General features: G+C 39.5%; 3 protein-coding genes across 6 annotated transcripts; 2 read left to right on the top strand and 1 right to left on the bottom strand.

Annotated features, from left to right (window-relative positions):
• The first annotated feature begins 316 nt into the window (after positions 1 to 316).
• Positions 317 to 5,560, top strand: LOC6041406 (polypeptide N-acetylgalactosaminyltransferase 2). Of its 3 annotated transcripts, none has more exons than XM_038255647.1 (2): positions 317 to 337; positions 3,385 to 5,560. In XM_038255647.1, exon 2 carries the CDS (start codon positions 3,547 to 3,549, stop codon positions 5,308 to 5,310), a length of 1,764 nt encoding a protein of 587 aa, XP_038111575.1. In that variant the 5' UTR covers positions 317 to 337; positions 3,385 to 3,546; the 3' UTR covers positions 5,311 to 5,560. The 3 variants fall into 3 exon arrangements, with proteins under 3 accessions (XP_038111575.1, XP_038111576.1, XP_001850669.2); XM_038255648.1 differs by lacking the exon at positions 317 to 337 and adding an exon at positions 2,125 to 2,146; XM_001850617.2 differs by lacking the exon at positions 317 to 337 and adding an exon at positions 2,175 to 2,620.
• A 5,857-nt stretch (positions 5,561 to 11,417) lies between these two features.
• LOC6041408 (homer protein homolog 2) lies at positions 11,418 to 15,305 on the top strand. Of its 2 annotated transcripts, none has more exons than XM_001850619.2 (8): positions 11,418 to 11,467; positions 12,541 to 12,697; positions 12,772 to 12,903; positions 12,971 to 13,162; positions 13,225 to 13,406; positions 13,470 to 13,548; positions 13,612 to 13,899; positions 13,960 to 15,305. In XM_001850619.2, the coding sequence occupies exons 1-8, from the start codon at positions 11,433 to 11,435 to the stop codon at positions 14,068 to 14,070; spliced, it is 1,176 nt and encodes a 391-aa protein (XP_001850671.2). In that variant the 5' UTR covers positions 11,418 to 11,432; the 3' UTR covers positions 14,071 to 15,305. The 2 variants fall into 2 exon arrangements, with proteins under 2 accessions (XP_001850671.2, XP_038111727.1); XM_038255799.1 differs by lacking the exon at positions 11,418 to 11,467 and adding an exon at positions 11,814 to 11,971.
• Positions 15,306 to 19,452: 4,147 nt separating this feature from the next.
• Positions 19,453 to 20,368, bottom strand: LOC119767807 (CCR4-NOT transcription complex subunit 1-like). Its single transcript, XM_038257345.1, has 2 exons — positions 20,346 to 20,368; positions 19,453 to 20,126 (listed from the first exon to the last, which is right to left on the bottom strand). The coding sequence occupies exon 2, from the start codon at positions 20,076 to 20,078 to the stop codon at positions 19,743 to 19,745; it is 336 nt and encodes a 111-aa protein (XP_038113273.1). The 5' UTR covers positions 20,079 to 20,126; positions 20,346 to 20,368; the 3' UTR covers positions 19,453 to 19,742.
• Positions 20,369 to 22,144: the final 1,776 nt, after the last annotated feature.

The following is a 22,144-nucleotide window of genomic DNA, read 5'->3' as shown; positions in this document are numbered from 1 at the left end:
GTAAGTATAGTACGATTTTGAATTGATAACGGCAAAGAAAGCTGTATCTGAAAATTAACTAGTTCAATTAGATTTGTAAGAAAGTTTAGTGATTTACAATCTGTAGACAAAACGAGATGTGGTACCGCCCTAACATTATACCACCTTGAGTTTGACAATCTGGTTCGTGCAACCTAATGACATATGGCTCTGGGAGCTAAACATCAGAGTGGGGGATTGTTGTGAAGTGCGCGAGCGGTCAGGACGTGCGGCCGGGAGTTGCCAAGGAGTGCAGAGTGGTTCCCGGATGGACTCTTCGATGGGTCACCACAAGCCTGATTGGTTGAAACTACGACTTGTGAGAGCCATTTTATCATTGTTCCCCGTGTCTCATTGATGACTACTTTTGGTAATTTTGGTTTTGGTAAAATAAAAAAGTTCAACCTGTAAATGATAGGGTTAGCAGATTTTCAATCTTATAGTATCATTTGAAAGATCTTTCAATTATCTAACTAACGACGGGTCGTATGATAGACCCGGACACCATTTTTATCGAAATATCTGAGAAACGGCATCCAAAAAGTGTTTAAATAACACTTAAGTGCTTATAACTTTTGATAGGGCTATCAGATCTTCGTTTTGAGCTCGTTGGAAAGGTCTTTTAAATACCTTTCTAAAAATGTATAACATGACAGGCATTCTTACAAAAAACACCTATTTTGCGATCTTCCGGATTTTCCTCAAAATGTTTTTTCAGCATAACTTTTGAAGAACTTAACTAAACTTGCTGATTTTAAATAAATAGATAAATAAATTGTGGATATGTTTATGGAACCTATTTAACAAAAATCTGTAGAAATGATTTTTGTTGAGTATTTAATTTGTATTTAGATTATTTTTTTTGCATAAGAGCTGGTGTCATGGACTCACATGCATGATAGCACGTTACCACCAATCTGATGGTCCATTGTGATGTTAATCAAATTTTCTCATTCAAACAACTTTGTTCTCCGCCTGACAATTGTGTATTAGTTTGCATATGCGAAAGTATAACGGCATCAGTACCTTGTATAGTACAGTGCATGAGATTGTAGGGTGGTGTGTTGTTTTTGGAGCTCTGCACAATTAATTTCATGTGGATATTTTCCGATCGAAAGTGACTGCATGCAGACCTTCACCGTGTGATGAGTACTAATGTATGGCCAAAGCATCACACATACACACGGTTGGCAGGTGGATCGAAAAATCGCTTGGATCGCGATTTGAATTCAGCCTCAGTCTCCAAGCCTCGCACAGCGTGTGTGTGTGTGTAGTTGTATGTTTGTGGGTGCGCACACGGAAAGACTGAATGTGAATAGTTTCTTCAATCTAGGCATATATGTTTCGAAAAAAATGCGTTTTATTGATTGGCCTAAAACACGCAAAAACAAACACGGTTTGATAAGCTGACGTTTCTGTGCATTTATTGTCCAGAAGTTTCGTTTAGTTTGATTCCCGGAGTTTCGAGTAACAGTAAAAAAAATAGCAGATGGATTTTGGGCATCCAAGAGGCAGCTTTCTGATAAAAAAAACCACATGCAAATATGATCAGATCATTTCTGAAGTTTTTTTTTAAGGTCCAATAAACCAAATTTTCAGTTTTTGCTTTTTGGGTGTTTTTGAAACCGCCTTGAGTCAGGGGTATTAAAAAACACCCAACAAACAAAAACTGATAAATTGTTTTATTGGACCTTTAAAAAAAACTCCAGATTTTGTCACACTTGCAGCTAACTAGCCAAATTTGACTATATTGAATGAACTTGCCTCGAACAACAGTTCAAAGAGTTTAATTTGATTATTTTGACTCTCTTTTAAAAATAAATACACCAACAAGTGATACTGTTTTAGTTTTCAGACATTTATTCTTATAAATTAAATTAACGAAATATCCTATTCTGAAAATTATGCTGATATAACTCGTTTCCCCACTTTCCGTGGATGTAGTGAGAGTACTTCACTCTAATTTCGTATTTTCCTCACTCCAATTATTACCTATGCCACAGCATTACCATTGCACTGCACATTGGCTGTGGAAGTGGCTACCGCACACCACACTCCATGCCACAGAGCGCTAACAATCGCGTCGCGCCAAGCCAGCAACCGCTTAAAACAATGAATGGAAAGGCAGGTACGAGATGAGAAATAATGCTCCTAAAACTCAGTAGTTAATCTTGCACCGAAGCGCACGCACTTCGAGCTCACAGCTCTAAGCTCAAACTCGGCTAGTTCAGCGCCAGCAAATGCAAATTTTGGTTCGGAATCGCGCGCTCCACAAGTTTCCCAAGCATTGTGCCACCAAAGTGTGTACTTGTGAATCTTCATTTTTTTTAGTGGCGTCAATTAACTAATCAAACACTAATCCACTCAGTTTTGGAAGTTAGCTACGAAAATCCAGTTATGCAATGCGATAGTGAACGTCGAATTACCCGACTTTGATTGTTGTGCAGTGTCGTCTAGTCATTCATAACGGATGTCTTGAGTTTTATTTCGAACATTCGCATCGAGCATCGAATCTTCTGGCAATAGGATATATATATAACCACCACAGAAGAAGACAGCACATGAATGCACAAATCTTTTTGCAAACAAGTGCTTCGGCAAGGTAAACTATAGTATATCACGATATATGCATCATTACGTATATTCGCAGCGCGAGTAGAAAGTAAAATGTAATGTGGACTGAAGTTACTTTGGAAAGCAGAGAATATTTTGAAGAAAAACAAAATTGTTCAATAGCAATACAAACCATACATTAAAGAATTATTCCAAAAAAAAACAAAACAATACACAAAGTTATCATCAGTTTTTAATTTTATTAATCATAATGCCAAGGAGTGGGAATTTATTTAACCGCAGATTAAAGTTTATCCAATATGCGGTAGCCGACTCGTGATGTGCATCACCACTTCTCTCGTGTATACGTTCAAAATAGCGAAGAACAACTCAAGCTCTCGACGAATAATTTTCTTTCTCTGGTTTTGAAAGTTACGGTACCGTGACGGACCGATTATTGGCTTGAGTGAGCCCGATAAAACAATCCTCGAATGATTTCAACCCACTTTTCAATCCTCCCTAATTCAAGATGAATTGAAATTAGGTGTTGTTTGATTAGTTCATTTGTCGTTTAGAAGTTGTAAGCCTTCTGCCTTACAATTTAAGTAAAATAATTTTTTTTTTTTGATCAATCAGAACTTAGTTTCAGCGATTGTCCATGATTCATACAAAAAAGACAATTGTCCAGATACAACCCAATTACAATTACTCAATTACAATTAATCTAAAACAAACATCATATTTTTATGTGTCTGTTTGATTTTACTGTATACATTCATCATCATTTCTATCTCTCTCTCTCTCTCTTTCCAGTACTTTGATTTTGAATTGATCAGCAATGGATGCAGATGTACACAAAGTCTTCAGCGCAAGTTGAGTCCTAGTTAGACTTGTACACTCATAGATAGTCATTCTAGTCAATACAACAAAGAGCATTAAGTAAACTGCAGAAAACGATCATAACAAATCATACGAATGCAAACCTTCAAACTTCTCAGTGTGTGTAACATGCGCAGAAATTTGAAGATATTTCTGATACTAGCAATATCATGGATCATCATTGCAGTATATTACTTCGAAGGAAGTTACAAAAATCGAAACCGAGCGCTGAGGCTGCGTGATCAACAAATACTCGCTGTAACACCACAGCTCTACTCAAGCGATTGGCAGCAACAACAGCAGCATTTTAGTCCATCTACATCTCCCAAGCAAAATGCAGTACACAATCCACTACTCCATTTGCCTTCATCACGGCGCACGTGGGATTACTTTGACGAAATGGAGTACATACAGAAAGGAAGTCTACAGCAAGGCGAAGATCCATACCTGCGCAACCGTTTCAATCAGCAAGCAAGTGATAGTTTGAAAAGCAATCGTGAACTTCCCGATACTCGTAACCCAATGTGCCGAAGAAAATGGCCTAGTTATAGTCTACCACCCACGAGTGTGATTATAACTTTTCACAATGAAGCACGCAGTACATTGCTACGAACAATAGTCAGTGTGCTGAATCGATCTCCTGAGCATTTGATACATGAAATAATTCTCGTAGATGACTTCTCAGATTTTCCAGAGGATGGTCAGGAGCTTGCCAAGATTCACAAGGTAAAAGTAATCCGCAATGAAAAACGGGAAGGTTTAGTTAGATCGCGGGTAAAAGGAGCAGATGTTGCAACAGCAAAGTTGCTTACTTTTCTTGATAGTCACTGTGAATGCAACGTTGATTGGCTTGAACCTTTACTTGTCCGGGTACAGGAAGACCCCACAAGAGTTGTATGCCCTGTAATCGACGTCATTAGTATGGACACGTTCCAGTATATTGGTGCTTCAGCTGATTTGAGAGGGGGATTTGACTGGAATCTGGTTTTCAAATGGGAGTATTTAAGCAATGCAGAACGACACGAACGTCAGAAAGATCCAACGACTCCAATCAGAACGCCAATGATTGCAGGAGGTTTATTTGTTATAGACAAGGCGTATTTCGTAAAGTTAGGAAAGTATGACACCCAGATGGACATTTGGGGAGGAGAAAATCTTGAAATTAGTTTTCGGGTATGGCAGTGCGGCGGCAGCTTAGAGATAATTCCATGCAGTAGGGTTGGTCACGTTTTCCGCAAAAGACATCCGTACACGTTCCCAGGAGGTGGAAGTGGCAACATTTTCGCTAAAAATACCAGACGAGCTGCTGAGGTGTGGATGGATGATTACAAACAGTACTACTATGCTGCGGTTCCTTTAGCAAAGAATATTCCATTTGGAAACATCGACGAACGCTTACAACTCAAAGAACAACTTGAGTGTAAAAATTTCAAATGGTATTTAGATAATGTTTACCCACAGTTAACTATACCCGAGCAGCAAACCAAAGGTAGCTTACGACAAGGACCTTACTGTATAGATACACTGGGTCATTTAGTTGATGGAATTGTTGGCCTCTACCACTGCCATAATAGCGGAGGTAATCAGGATTGGGCCATCACGAAATCAGGACAAATCAAACATTTGGATCTTTGTCTAACTTTGTTGAATTTTTCCGTGCGATCACGCTTCAATATAGTAGCTTTAAAATACTGCGACGAATCAGCAAACCAACAATGGCACAAGAGAGAAGGTGGACTGATACAGCACAGTAAGATAAACATTTGTTTGGACTCACGTTATGTAAAAGAGAAAGGCATTACTGCTGAACGATGCAACTCAGCTCTTGAATCTCAACATTGGACATTTTTTGCAAAATGAAAACAGCTAGCACAACCACGAGCTACATAATGGTACAACTATATTTCCTTGGATGTGTTTTTCATTACTGTTCAGCTACAGAATGTTGAGAAGTACAGAAATATTAATGACTAAATAAAACACTTAACGATGAAGTATAGCAAAGAAAGAAGAAAAAGTAACGCTTTGAAGCGTCTGATAGCCTTGTGATTGTACATTCCAAGTAATTATTAGTTTTTACCATCCGCAAAATAAAACATCTAGAAAAATATTAGTTTTGTTTTACTTTATCCGAAAAAAAAGAACTGCAAATACCCTGGAAACGTACACACATGTATACTTCCCATGTTCGCATGATTGTCCCATATTCAAAAAGCAAGCTGAGAAAAACGCATAACAAACTTGTCCCACACATAAGGCTACGTGGTAAATTTTCACGAAAAAAAACAGATTTTCTCCTGATTTCTAGAACCTAGTACTGGATGTTGTAGGCTCTTTTGAAAGAGCACACGATTTTGAGCCAAACTGCATCAATTACTCAAAAGTGATGGAAATGCATATGGGACATTTATGCGATCAGGGGCAGTATCCAGGTTTTTAAGCGAAGATGGCGTTCGAATTGTGAACGTCCGAAATGGCAAAATCGCTCAGTAGCACCAACATTAGAAAAACAATGTGGCTGTCATGCCATGGCACACTTTTTTCGTAATGTTGGTAACACTGCATGATTTTGATATTTCGGGCGTTCACAATTCGAACGCCATCTTCGCTTAAAAATCTGAATACAATCTTAAATTTTCATATTTCAGAAAATTCATTAAATCCTTTCAAAAGATGATTTTCAAATCCAATCCTCGTTGGATAAATGAACTACTCGTGCTGAAAAAATCTTCTTTTTACAACTTGTTGTATAAACAACAGTCACCAAAACCTCGATGAGCACACGTAGTAGTATTAGTGAAGAGCCCACGTTGTTTACCGTGGGCTCTTCACTAATACTACTTCGTGGGCTCTGTGAGTGTAGCAGTATTGGTGTTGTCTGTTTGTTTACACCAAATCTTCAAGAAACATCACTATTTGTGTGTGCAAATCTGTTACGAAAAAAGGTGAGAACTGTTGCTTCCGTTTGACTGGGAAGATTTGAGGGGGAAGTACTGGGCCGGGGACTGGCCAAGTCCCACTGTTGATCCTTCCGAACAACTCGCTGCAATCTCCGGCAGGGAGTAATCGACCAAATGCAGAAACATCCGTGATTCCGGTGATTGTGGGGGAGCTTTCCGAGCATCCTTCGATAACCTTCTCCGAGGACTGGCCCACTCCTGCTGTCGACTCGCACAGGTAATCGAAGGAATCACGTGCATGTGTAGTATCCGACATTTTGTGGACTCACAAGAAGTTCATCGCGAAGTGGTCCGAACAAATCTGAACTTTGAACTTTGCAAAACCGTCTTCATCGCCACTTCGCGGGGCATTTCTCCATAGTCTCTGGCGGATCGGGTTCTTCGGGAACGTGTGTTTGGAAATTTGTCCCGTGTCATTATTTTTTCATGGAAATCATTTCAACATAAGGCTTTCTAGTCACAAATTTACCAACACATTCAAAGTATGTTTACATGACAGCTGTACGTTTGTTTGCATCAGGTTTCCTATCTCTTTCTAGCAAAAGTTTTTTGTCAGGCGACTTCTAGCTGGTTTTTTTGACTGGCTGCCCGATACGTCAGACAACATACTTCGCAGGGCTGTGACAGCTACAGCTCGATCCATGGCTTTCTACCTAAGGTACTCGCGATTGAGTACACAGTCGATTGAGTATACAGCCTTGAGCTCGATCATTGTTTGCAGCAGGACACTGTGACGAGGATTTTGTCATTTTTGAGTTAAATTATTTTTTTTTTCGCTGGGCTTAGAAAGCCTTATTATGAAATTATGCCTTTTTTCACCACGCGGCTTGTTTATTTTCAAATTTTGACAGCAAATGCGTTCTTCATCTTCTTTGTTTTCTTCATGTTCGCGTCAAACATTTAGGTTTCATAAACATGGCCGTCGTGACAGAGGGCTGGGCTGGTACCTCCGTTTGACAGTTCTCGTGCTTCGATTGTTATTTTTGTTTTGAAATGGCCGTTCTTTAATAAGCTCCAGACTCTCTACTCTCACATCTGGTTCCCACTCGGAAAATAATCTGGCAAAAATCGGGCAAAATTTCAGCCAGCTGTCTGGCAACAAAATCAACCGGTTCAATCGGTTGAACCGTGCACGACCGGTTTGTTTCATATTCGCCAGAAATCTTGGCAGAAATCTAGGGCAAATCTGGGGGAAAATTCTGCCAGATGGCTGGCGCAAGCCCCCAGACGAACGCCAGAAATGCGTCCGCCATTTCCGACCGGGTTAGTGTGACGGTACCCAGTGAAATCAATCCGAATTCTGAAACGGAATCTAATTAGAATCGTACACAAATTCCGTTTCAAACGCAACAACCGGTTCAAACACGCAACCGGTTGTTGCGTTTGAAACGGAATTTGTATACGATTCTAATTAGATTCCATTTCAGAATGCGGATTGAGTTAACTGGGTAGGTTCTGCACAGCATGTCACAGAAAAGTATCACTCGTCGGTACATTTTAAAAGCCTGGTTAATAATGATTCTAAACGCAGGGGAATGCATTTTCAATTGAATTCAACTGATTCAACTTCAATTTCCATTGAAATTTGGAAGTTTTTTGAAAAAAATATTTTTTCTGCCCCCTGATTTTTCGGGCCAATTTTGAAGGGGGGATTAAAACCAGCCGTAGCATGTAAAAGAAATGTAATTATTATTAAAAAGTTCAGTAATAAGACATATTTAATTGAAAAAACACAATCTTATATAATACTGTTGCCACTGAACTGATAATTGACAATAATTGAAATTACTTCCTACCCACGCCCTCCATCATGCACACCTAATCAAACGTAAAACAAATGAAAGACAAATATCGCTGCTTGAGAAATTTTTGCTCCACTAATAGACAAATCCAACGAAAGCTCAACGCTGCTTTTTGATGGTGAGAGATTTGACAGCTCCCATACTAAATGTCTCGATTTTCATACTTTTTGTTAATTTTCTTCTAAAATAAAACACTTAACATATGAAAACTACATATTTTTGGTGCCCAAAATTCCTGCTGAATCGAATGGTGTACTTATCTCAATTGCAAATTTTTCGAACAGTTTTTATTTTAATAATATTCTAGACACATTTTGTGCACCTAATCAATCAATACTTTTATCATAAATAATAATTTTATTGCTTAAAAGTTGAGTTTTCCTGAGCTCCCATATTCAAATACATGTAAGCTGTCATTTTTAACACCATTGGCCACCTAGCGGCCATTTCAAACTGGATACGTCTATCGCCTGAACCTGAACCTGAAAATACACTAAGCGATAAGCCAGGGATCTGACACGCATGCAGTTTCCTGAAGTCCCCGGCAGAGGCGCTGTCACTATTGGTTACGTGTGGTTTTTTAAAAGGCCGAATGAAATAAATTTATAAATGTTGTGTGTGTGGTCCAATCCAATACCCGCTAACCGGTAGCGAAATTATGGGAAAGTATAAATTGTATCAGACTGTGTATATGCCGAATGCTGATACAGCTTCCCAGTCACGGCGTTCTCACAGGATTCTTACAGAATTCTAGCAGAGCGAAACTATTCTTACTAGAACTGTGCCATCATCCTGCCAGAACTTTGCAAGAATTCTCAAAGAATTCTAGCTCAAATGCAATAACCGGTTCTAGCAGGAGCCGGCGAAATCAACCGGTACTGTTAGAATCTTGCTAGAATTTTGCTAGAACTATTCTGACAGGCCTCCTGCTAGAATTCTGTAAGAATTTTGCTAGAATGTGACGGCAAAAAACCTGCTAGAATCCTGCTAGAATTTTGTTAGAATCAAATGGCAGAGAATTTTGGAAATAACCAATCATTTAAAAATATGTAATTTGAATAAATATAACACAAAAACTGCATACATTTATTGTACACTTACTTTTAACTTACACATGTGTCTCTTAATCTTAAATAAAACATTTTCTTCGACCCATATCCGTACAATGTCCGCAATTCCGAGTCACGAACCGAACCCGGTGCTCTTGGTAGGAGAACGGGGTCCGGGAAAAGTGCCATCTAAGATGGTGTCCAATTAGCGGCCGACGGAATTGAGGCTGCTTGCTTTGAAATTTCCTCGTGGGCAATGTGATTCTTGGTTTTCCAAAAGTTGGTCGAGCCTTCCAGGTTTAGGCAGTGGGAACCGCGCCTGTGGAATCGAAATCGAAAACTTAAGATAACTTACAAGTAACCAATCTATCAATATTTTGCTTACCATTTTCTGCGTGGCCAGGCGACCAACGGAACAGCGTCGACCTCGGCGTCGACGCAAAATTTTCTTCTGATGGCAACATTTTAACACAAGTTACCAGACAAGATGGCGGTCTCAATGTGGTTTGGCGAAAATGACGTCATTTTCGACAGATTTTGCGCTGCCAGAATATTCTTACACAATGCTTACAAAATTCTAGCAGATTTCGCTCTGTCAGAATATTCTAGCAAAATTCTTAAAGAGTTCTGACAAGCCTGCTAGAATCATTCTAGCAGGATTCTAGTAGAACCAATTCTGCCAGAAAATTCCGTGTCTGGGTTATCTCAGTCCCGGGTATTAGGTGGTGACCAGCCCGGGAGCATGTTGACAGCTCCCATACAAACTGAGCGTACCCCGTTTTGTGGGCCCAGTGGGCCTAAGATGGCGGCCTTCGATATTACCTAGCCAAATTTTTGAAAATGGCGAATAGTTTAATTAAATATAGTTTTTGCCTTGTTTTGGTTTAAAACGACAAAATAAGCATTATGGAATCATTTTCTTTAAAAACTTGTTTAGAGATACGCCACGTTCAAATATTAGTCTAGAACTGTTGAAGTGAGCGTGCCACAAAAGCCGTCACGAAAAAAAAGTTTCCTATGCAAATTTTGAGTTGCGTTTTTGATGGGCGTACTCCGACGAGGCCCACTTGCCATCTGGCGGTGGATACGCGCAACTCACTAAAACTGTCATGTTAGGGGACGGTTGGTGGTGACAGACCTCGCGCTGCTTCCAACGACCCATTTCAGAATGACAGAGCTCCTTGTGGTCCAATTCCGAGGTCGCTGGGCATTGGTCGGCCCCGCCTAAACATACAAGCAAGCATCTGAAGGAAACTCGATCTATATTTAGACTTCCAATCCCCTCACGCAAATCAGGGACCAGCGCGTATATAATATGAGGAAGAAAACATGTTTCAATACCACGGATCTAGCAGTAGCTAGAGTATAAACTTTCTGATGGCCGACTGCTTAGCGTCCCAGACCACGAATCCAACGGTGTGAGTTCGAATCCCACCTGAATCATTTTAGTTTTTATTCATATTCAAATTCCTGATTCCAAATTTTAAAGACCGGGATTTGATCCCTGAACCTTCTGCTAGGGAGACAGAAGCCGTAACCATTAAGCCACGGAGCCGGTTATGAAATACATTTATAAATGTTGTTCCCAAATTATTATTTTTTAGTTTTTACTATCTTTGGCATATATTTGCGAGATAATTACAATCATTACGTACATTTTTTCCACATTTTACAATTATTAGATTAATAAAAAAAAGTTCTACTTGACGATTCACGTAATACAATACAACACAACAAACTAAACTTAGCTCCAGTTTCCTTAAAATAACATGAAATTAGGTTGATTTTTCCTGAACGTTGGTTTAAAATGAATTGCGCTTTTAGAATACTTACTAAATTTCAATCAAAAATGCTTTAAACTAGCTGTCACTGAACACCACAGTGCTAATGCTTGGCGGAATTAAATGCTGTTCCCCTAGTTGCTCCCTGAGATTAAATGTAAAAAAAAGAAAACAAAACTAAAAAAGTTTGTTTTTTATTTTTGTAGTTCATGTCCGATGCGCATACGCCATTTTCAAAAGCCACGCGCCATAATCTGGTTCGATTTTGACTTCACTCGCTTTATATGTGGATGACAGTCGTGACGTAGCCGTGGGATAAACAGGATTTGTAGAATGATGGTAGCTTTAAAAATAATCAAAAAAAATCTATGGACATGGACAAATTAAATTATGATAGGATGTAACGCCTTAACCGATTGGTATAGGTAAGCTGAAATTCGTATAACTAAGCGTGTGTGTGCGTGAGAGGATTTTTGTTTGGCTTAAAAACTAATACTCATAAAAGCAAGTTTCGCTTTTACCTGTTCATTGCATTGAACATAATAGAATGACAATTGAGTTTCTAGAATAATGTATGCTACGGTGCTATGAGTTTGAAAAGGTTACATTAAAATAACTGAACTGCGTGTCATTGAGTATATATATATAAGAAAAAAATAGTTTTTTTTACATAAAATAGGTTTCAATGTTTGTCGCAACTCAAACACAAGAAACACGTTTTCTTCATCTGAATCTACATAGTCATTTTCATATGTTATTCTAGATATATCGACCACTCCTCTGCTAAATAAGTGCTTTTGACAGTTGACAGATTTTCTTGAATACAGTTCAGACTGAGTGCAAACGCTGCCAAACATAAATTAGTAAAACTTTATTAAACCTTTAAATGTGCTCATAATCCTTCTCCCTAGCCAAGCTACCGATATGGGGTACGTATGCTCGATACATTCGAGAGCTAATAAAAAAAAGCAAACCTGTGCTAATGAATAAACCTGTTCTATATTTACATGAAACATGGAGTAGCGCTCCACCCTTCTTACTGTGAAAAAAAATGACAGCAGAAAAAAATCTTTAATTAAAATGATGCCTCATAAAGCAGTAAAATATGGTTAGGAGCGTTGTTTTGTGGACTTTTTGTAGGAAACTAAAACACTAAATAATTATGCTATAATTGAAATATACTAGTTCTGTCTTTTCCTAATTGTAGACAATGCAAAAAATACGTGTTGAATTTAGAAAAAGTGCATTTTGGCCTTGAGTAGACCACAAACAGACTCTAAATGAAAAATAAATGGTTGTAATTCTTACTATTTAAATTGAATACGTTTTATAAGATAAATTTAACAGCACCTGCTACCACGATGTAAACTGATTACATCTTTTTATCAATAAAGTCTGCTTAGACATCTACATAGGTCTCTTCTTAGAATTCTCTATCCAAGTTCTAGACTACTACTTTTTTTCTAAATAACATAATATATCGTTATTTCCTTTTCAGAGAGCAACCAATTTTCTCCTGTAACGCTCACGTATTTCACATTGATCCAAAAACAAAAAGAACATGGATTACGGCTAGCTCTAAAGCCATCTCTGTCAGCTTTTTCTATGATTCTTCCAGGAATCTCTATCGTATAATTAGTGTCGAAGGCAGCAAGGTAAGACTCATATAGCAATGCAAGTGTTTTTTTTATCAATAAAACCATTAATTTTGTATTTTGCATACTCCTAGGCGGTAATCAATTCTACAATTACACCTAACATGACATTTACACAAACATCTCAAAAATTTGGACAATGGAGCGACGTACGCGCAAACACGGTTTACGGTCTGGGCTTTGCCTCAGAAGCAGAATTAGGCAAGGTAAGTAAATCAATCAAATCATACAAAATACCAAACCCTGATCATTGTTGATGTTCCTGCCTTACAGTTTATCGAAAAGTTCCAAGAAGTAAAAGAAGCTACCAAAAATGCCCTCAACAAAGCATCCACCAATGGAAACTCAACTGTTACATCCGCAAACGCATCTCCTGTTACTACCCGATCTTCAATGTCCAATAGCGATAGTTTTGATCCAAACAATGCTGATGCACCGTTAGCACCTGCAACCAACGTGATTACCGTAAGATCGTTCTCTCATTTGGTGGAGTGTTTTAAACGTTTTAACAACCTTTATCTCTACAGAACATCAAAACCGAAAGCCCATCACATCCCACAAACAGCGATGCTCTGAATAATATAAATCCACTGAGCAGTGATATGAAACAAATGTCTATAAACTCATCATCCAGCGAGGGCATGACAACTTCCAATGAGCAACAGTTAAAATATGAAAACGAAAGACTCAAACTGGCGTTAGCACAAAGGTATACATTTTGAGCATTTTTAATTTACAAATATTTTGTAAAATAACATTTCAATATAAACAGCTCAGCAAATGCAAAGAAATGGGAAATCGAATTGGCCACATTAAAGAGCAACAATCTACGATTAACCAGCGCTTTACAGGTAAGATTTAACAACATATCAAGGCACAGATCACACATCAAATACGAATTGCATTTGCAACAGGAATCGACTGCTAATGTAGATGAATGGAAACGCCAACTGCATTCATACAAAGAAGAGAATCAGCGTTTGAAAATTCGTTATCAAGAGTTGGAAGCAAGCAAAGGTAGTTCAAGCACCGGTAGCAGCGCGGTTCCAAATGCCGCAAGTACAGAGCTTACGGAAGAATTTCGACGTGAAATTACACTTTTAAAAAGTAGGATTGAAGATCTGGAAAAGGAGCTGATGAACCAAGAGATCGAGCTAAAGGCTGCTAACAAGAGTCTTAAGGAGAAACAAAACGATCCAACGGTATGCTTATTTATACTGTTGAAGAAAAACAATTTGCCTAACGTTTCTTTTCCTTTTAAGGTAAAACAGCTGACTACGTTATGTAACCAATTTGGAATGCAGATAACCGAACTAAGTGGTCTCCAAAAAGAAATGGAAAAAGTCATCCAAGCTCATCATAAAACCACATGAGAATTATATGAAAAAAATATATTATTGATAGGTAAAATTGACACCACGGAAGGTTGTCCAGCCGATGGTAATAATGACAAAAATATTAAAAACTTTGTCGGTAGCAACAACGATGAGGTTGATCATAAGTTAGACTATAAAGAATATATACTCACTAGTTGTAATACACCTGCCTGTCAACCTAGCAACTATCAACAGCGGTTTGCAACTAACAGTATAACCGATACCCAAAAACGGTCTTTGGCGAAAGCACCAAATACTGTTATTTCTAGACGTGCAACTTCTGGCATTGTTCTGATTACTGCAAAGTTGAACCAATCAGACGAAAACAAATTTATCCACTACAGCAGCGGCAGCGGCACCAGTGCTCTCAATGAAAAAAATCTTGATATATTTAACAACGTACAGAAGTCAGCAGAAAATTTTGTACCCTCAAATGTGCAGCACGACACTGTAGACAATAGTGACCAACAGCAGCCTAAAACAGCTACTATTTTAGTTTCAAAATCAAAAACAAAAACTGGACTCCCTCTTTTGCTGAAGAAATCCAAATAGCGCATTTTTAAATATTAGGTTTGATACTTGTTACTTTTAACAGATATAGACCAATCAGGCTTCAGAATCATCACTGTTAAGAATAAACGTAGTTATTGTTCCGAAATTGAGGATAGATTGTTCTCACGTTACCACCCAAAATGAAGCAATTTTGACGCAAACAATAAACATGAGAATCAAAATATGCATTCCAACATGATTCCCACAAAACTGTAAAGCGCCAAAACTAGAATTAAAAAACATAAGCTTCAATTTTAAACATACAATTTCTATTTCATGAGAACCAAAACTGTAACTACAAAAACCTATTTATCGAATCAACGCTATGACACTTGGACAAACCTCATGGTATATAACAAATCTGGAGTTTTTTTTTTAAAAAGGTCCAATAAACCAAATTTCCAGTTTTCGCTTTTTGGGTGTTTTTAAAACCGCCTTGAGTCAGGGATATTAAAAACACCCAAAAAGCAAAATATGAAAATTTGGTTTATTGAACCTTTTCAATAAAAAAAAACACCAGCAATATAAGCTGAACGCGATGAAAAGATCATTTGGAAAGCAAAGTACTGAGATTGTTCAATTCTACAAAATGTAAACTGTGCAGCACAATTTTTTTTAAATATTGATCCCAAATAGGGTTCATTTCCCAAATTTTGACTGTCAGCATCATCAAAAAAAAATTGAAAGTAAAAAATTGTAAACACGAAAACATCATTTCGAAATAAAATTGTGTATTCATCAAACCACAGTGATTATCATTGTTCTTCACAGGAATGCCTCCGTAAATAATTCAATCATATGAGTTTACAGTCCAAATTCGATTATCCGAAGCCTCGGTTATTACAAGTGTCGATTATCCGAAGGTTTATATTGCAAACTTTGCACCAAATTCTCACCCTGTGCAAATAATAACTGCATACAAAATATTTGCCATATGTGCCATACGATATTTGAGAATATATTTCATAGTTTTATTTTTTAAATTAATTTTTGCAATGATTTTTATTTTCTTCAGTATTTATTTGTTTATTTTTAATTCTTAACATTAAATTTTATATTTTAGAAAAATATTTTAAATTGTTTTTCATTACCAAAGCTTTTTAGACGATTTAAAAAGTAAACAATGTCGGTTAAGAGGCAGTATTTGTAAATATTGCTCAGTTTGTTCTAGAGGTCGTATCGAGGTGCTCCGATTTGGATGAAACTTTCAGCGCTTGTTTGTCTATACATGAGATGAACTCATGCCAAATATGAGCCAACTACGACAAAGAGAAGTGGGGTAAAACGGGCTTTGAAGTTTGAGGTCCAAAATACATGAAAAATCTTAAAATTGCTCGCGTTTGCGTAAAACACACGGTAAAACATCATTAATTCCAACTCTCTTAGATGCATTCAAAAGGTCTTTTGAAGCACTTCAAAATGACTCATAGACATCCAGGATTGATTTAACTTTTTCTCATAGCTTTTGCAAATTACATTTCATCCAAACCCGGTCGGAAATGGCAGACGCATTTCTGACGTTCGTCTGGGGGCTTGCGCCAGCATTCTGGCAGAATTTCCCCCAGATTTGCCCCAGATTTCTGCCATGATTTCTGGCGAATATGACACAAACCGGTCGTGCACGGTTCAACCGATTGAACCGGTTGATTTTGTTGCCAGACAGCTAGCTGAAATTTTGCCCGATTTTCGCCAGATTCGTCTGGCGTTACGCAAAACTTGGCTAGAATAAGTGTGCCAAGTGTGTCTGAACTGCACGACAAACGTCCGCCTGCGCCAGACACTCAAATTTACCAGATTATTTTCCGAGTGGGAATCGGAGCACCTCGATACGACCTTTTACACATTGGTGAAAAACTCGCTCTTAACCCTTAGAGTACCACGTGGAAGTTTAATATTCAAAAAATCATATCTCGGCCCCAATTCAACCAATTTGTATCGTTTTAGAATCGTTAGATCGGCCAACTTCCAGGGAACACGGTGCTCTACGAAGAAATCCGATCTGAGCCCTTTGGCCGGAGATATTCCGGAATTCCGTGGACCAGATCGGGTCCAGGGTAGCCAGGTTATTTTTCTTTCTACAATAATTATCCAAAAAGTTGTAAATAAGTAAACTTTTATAGTTTTTTATTCATCATATGTCACAGGAAGGTCATTCCAAACCCGGTCGGAAATGGCGGACGCATTTCTGGCGTTCGTCTGGGGGCTTGTGCCAGCCATCTGGCAGAATTTCCCCCAGATTTGCCCCCGAATTCTGCCATGATTTCTGGCGAATATGACACAAACCGGTCGGGCACGGTTCAACCGATTGAACCGGTTGATTTTGTTGCCAGACAGCTGGTTGTAATTTGACCCGAATTTCGCCAGATTCGTCTGGCGTTACGCAAAACATGGCTAGAATAAGTGTGCCAAGTGTGTCTAAACTGCACGACAAACGTCCGCCTGCGCCAGACACTCAAATTTACCAGATTATTTTCCGAGTGGGAAGCATTGGAGCAATTCTGGATAGGATGGACACTTTGTCAATCACCCGGAACCGGTTCCGGGTTCCGGTTCCAATCCGTAGGTATGGCCAACATACTACTTTTGGTGAAATGGAGCATGCGACATGTCAAAGTTCATGAAATGAATTGAATGAATGAATTTTGAAATGAAATGAATGAATTTTGCCTAAGTTATAGCCTTTTTAAGATTTTTGACGTTTTTGAACCTTCAAACTTTGTGTTCCGATTTGCCCCACTTCCCGTTGACCTAGAATGCTCATATTTTGGACAGATGCTAGTTTTATATGTACAAACAACCCCTGAAAATTTCAGGCAGATTGGTGAGGTCCAAACGACGTCCCAGACAAAGGGGTATGCCTAGGGACCCTAAATAGGGAGACTGGTCGAAGTGAATTTCTGGGACAACATTTGAAAGGGGCGGTACGACATTGCTCTTACGGCCTTTCATTACACGCGTTTAAATGGGACGAAAGGCCGTAAGAGCAATGTCGTACCGCCCCTTTCAAATGTTGCTCCAGATTTGACGTACCCAAACAGACACGATTTTGACGTATCCAAACGAGCATTTGCCTTTACGCCCAACAAAACTTGTCAGTGTTGCCAAGCTCAAAACATACGTTGCCAGATCGATTTAGCAATGTTCGACCAGTCTCCCTATTTAGGGTCCATCTTTGTCGCCAGCATTTTTTCTCTTCTATCGTCATTGAGTTGGTTGCTGTCAAAGATCTTTTCAACGGAACTGTCTACGAACATCCTTGCAACGTGATTAGTCCACCAAAAAAAGACCGAGCATCGCCTCGTAAACGAAGAAAAGCCTACGGTTCAGGACAGGGATATAAAAATATCATACTTTCAATTCTCATCTTTCAATTCAATTATCATGCCCGAAATATCATCTCCTAACATCCTGCCGCAGCGTGATTCTCAGCAACAAAAATAACCGTTCTCTATTTCGTGTTAAGAAAATCCCGAGTGACAATTTCTTTTTCTCTCTCATTCTCACATTCACAAACATCATTCTTCAACAGAACCTTAGCCAAAAAGCAGCACAAAACATAATTTGCCAACGCAACTTAATGGAACGTATTGTATGATCTGTTTCCATTCCTCCTCTCGCGTTCTTTCATTTCGGTTTTTTGAGAAAACAAAATAATATTTGGCGAGTGCCAATTTACAACACTGGTCCAGGGTTCATGTGCGCTATCGTAGGTCTCTGTAGCAATCCGCACAACACCATAAATCGTCAATAAAACCCTCAGTTCCAACTATAACCAGTGATATTTTTTTCATTGACTCTTTATCCTGAAATCCTGGATGCCAACCTAGATGCCAACCCTACCCGGTCGGAAATGGCGGACGCATTTCTGGCGTTCGTCTGGGGGCTTGCGCCAGCCATCTGGCAGAATTTCCCCCAGATTTGCCCCAGAATTCTGCCATGATTTCTGGCGAATATGACACAAACCGGTCGGGCACGGCTCAACCGATTAAACCGGTTGATTTTGTTGCCAGACAGCTGGCTGAAATTTTGCCAGATTTTCGCCAGATTCGTCTGGCGTTACGCAAAACTTGGTAGAATAGGTGTGCCAAGTGTGTCTGAACTGCCCCACTCAAAGCGTTCCGTTTGAATTCCGTTTAGAATTCCGCTTGAGCGAAAAAAGTTCGATTCGAATTCTAAACAGTGTTCGTTTTAGATTCTAAAACGCATTCCGTTTCAAACGCAACAACCGGTTCCGTTTGAGTTTTCGCCGCAAATCGGTTTAAGCGGAATTCAAACGGAATCGAAACGGAGTGGACGGGTTAGCTTTGACAGCTGCTTCTTCTTCTTTTTTTCCTTTCTGATTTTCTGTTTTGTTTTAATTAGAACGAAATTCAACACTTATTCAACTGTTTTTGCCTATTTAGGCAGTTTTTATTAATATTTAAAAACATATCAAGAAAAACACTCCCCACCATGAATCCCCATTTTTAATTACTAAAATTTGAATGTTTCACAATATATTACACTAATGTTCCAGACAGTACCTCTGAGGAATCGCACCGCTGAAGTCTGTTGGCCGCGTCGACGGTGCTGAACTGCGGACCAAATCGCCGGAATCCGTCAAGCAAGGTGACTTCCACTAGCGATGAAATTTTCCTGCCTTGACCATTATCCGCTCGGATAGCTTTCATCCACCGTACTTTCGCTCTGGTCCATGCCGTCCCGCTTGCCGGAAACATCGGCGGTCGTAGATTACTCCCAACCAGCTCGTCTGTCCACTGATCGAGCCACTCGAGTCGTTCACCTTGTGCGAGATGTTCACGCTGGGCCGAAGCTGGATTTAAGAAGTTTGGGTTAGAAGGAAGTTTTGCTTGAGAGGTAGACTACTTACAGATCTTCTTCCTGAATGGGGAGAAGTCGGTGTTGTTGCTCAGCGGCAGTACGAAAGCACTTGAGGGGGGGCACGATCGGGGTCAGCGAGAATTAGCTGCGCTGTTCCTCGCCTTAGCGCTTTCGGAAGCTGTTCCCAAGGAGCGAGTACATGATGCGGCCAACGCCGAACGAAGGTTCGATAACGGACGGAGTGATCTCCTCGAGCACGGTCTTGGAGCTGAGTTTGACGGCGATCATGTCGCTTTTCAGTGTATTTGGGGTTCGTTTAAAGTGTACTCCCCGCTGTCCGTGGGGTTCTTGCCGATGGTTTCCACCTCGCTCAGGCTCAGTTTGGCCGGAAGTTCTGGATTAAGAAGACTCGACGTACGCGCGCTTTGTGCAGCAGCTGTGCCGAGAGCGTGTACCACAGGACTCTCCGAAAGCGACGCGTGCGTCAAACACATCGACGAAATAATCTTGGCCACATCCTGCGCCGTGTTCTTCCTGTCGCCAATCTTCGGCAGGTGGTTCTTGCAGTCCTCCAGCGAAGCCGTTAACGTGTAGCCGATTTCCATCACCAGACTGCCCAAGGCAGTGTCCATTACGGGCGACCGCAGCAGCGACTGGGAGTTGGCTGGACTGACTTGGTTCTGCAAAAAGGCAAAAATAATGTTAATTCAACGTTCCTTCACTCGAAAATTCTAACCTAAAAATACCAAAATATAACTACCGCGGATTTAGGAAGTCCAGGGTGCTGGAGCTTTGAATTATTGCACAAGTTCGCGCTCCAGGCCCCGGGACCATCCTGCATCCTGCCGGTCCGGCAAAATGGGCAAAATGTACAAAAACGCGAAAAAGTAGGTACGAACTTGGCGGGCTTCTGCAAGACGATTTCCTCCGCGTGGGATTCAACAAAATTTTCTAGCGCACACTTTGACCAACTTTGACACACGTTTGACAATTGCTTCAGCAGAGGCCACACTCACACAATAAAAGAAAACCCGCTTCGGCGAAACGCGGCGAAATGTCATCGAGGTTCGGCCGTGCACCAGCAGGTGTCGCTAATGTACCAAAATGGCTCAAACGGAATCTAAACGGAGTCCAACCGGAGATTCCGTTTAGAAAAATTCGAAACAATTTTCGAAGCGGAATTCGAAGCGGAATGAACCCGTCATGCGGAAAACAGTTTGATTGGGGCACGACAAACGTCCGCCTGCGCCAGACACTCAAATTTACCAGATTATTTTCCGAGTGGGTATTCTGTACCGTGTACCGTGCCAACCATGTACCGTGAAGTTTGTTAGAAAGCTGTCATTTTTTTTACACATTTCTAAGATTGCTCGACTTACAATTCCTTGCCGATTTAAGTGTCATCAACACCCTTCATCCTATCTATACAAATTGTTATCATATCTTAAATTTCTGCGTCTCAATGATCTCAAAACAGTTGGACTTCAACACCATCAACACCAACACCATCATTAAACTTTTTTTTTACATTTACTCGGTAACTTGCATCAGATCACCCTGCATTACAATACCCAAAACCCATTTGCCTGTCTTCTGATGTTTCCATCAATGGAAGACTTACCGTTATTTATCATTTACATACCAGTGGCAATCATTCATCGGTCCTCCAGGTCTCAATTTCTATCACATCTCCACGTCTATCGAACCTCATATTGTTCCATATTGGTATCGATCTCTTGCACATTTCAACTTCATATCAAACTCTTCCACTACTCAATGATGGCTCAACTTCTCAACGATCCACGCAGTTATCGGTTGCACATCTGATTAAATCAGCTCATATCGAACTCTAGTACAACCCAGCGATAGCCGAAATTCTAATTGATCCTCGCAGGCATCGATCTCTTGCACATCTCAACGATGGCCGAACCTCATATCGATCTACGCAGGCATCGATTACTTGCAATCCCTAAAAGTGTCGAACCTCTCATCGATCCTCACTGCATATTGATTGCACATTTCGACGATGGCCGAAGGCGCATCTCAGCAACGGCTGAAAACCTTTTTTTTTTAGATCATATCTGCAAACACAAGATCTTCTCATCTCAAAAGGAATCTTAGCTCGATCTCAGGTTTTGCTGGTACAAAACCATCAGTTTTCTCGTTTACGTACATTTAAAATACAAAATGATAACTTTCACTTCAGTTCAGGTGTTACCACCTTTTTTTTAACCCTGTTCCTGCTGTTTGCAACCAACTTACACTTCCAGCTTAATTTATTTTTTTCACACTCAATATTTTAAAATAACGTTGCAAACATACCTAACATAAACTTCCAAAACAAAACAGCTAGGCCAAATTTCCCTCCTTGACTTGATACATAGTTTAACTAACAAGTTATCGTACCCAATAAAACGACAAATTACAAATTACAAAATTTAAATAAACATAACCTTAGTAACTTTTCGAAGCAATTCTAACTCTCACCTTTTTTATTACCTCTGGTCTTTGTTTACTGTTTTGAAATAAATCTCTAACAAACGCCATTACTAATAACCTAATAATCATGCACAGAAACCAAAACAAAAACAATTATTTTTTTCACAATCTCACCATTTCCAATTACCTCTAACATGTTAGCACTTTCCCTTACAAATATGAGATGCTGCACAGAATCCGCGGTTGAACAAAAAAAAAA

Source organism: Culex quinquefasciatus, chromosome 2, assembly GCF_015732765.1.
Source record: "Culex quinquefasciatus strain JHB chromosome 2, VPISU_Cqui_1.0_pri_paternal, whole genome shotgun sequence".
NCBI classification, from domain to species: domain Eukaryota; kingdom Metazoa; phylum Arthropoda; class Insecta; order Diptera; family Culicidae; genus Culex; species Culex quinquefasciatus.
Note: the sequence above shows the minus strand (reverse complement) of the source record. Positions and strands in the feature narration are given on the sequence as shown.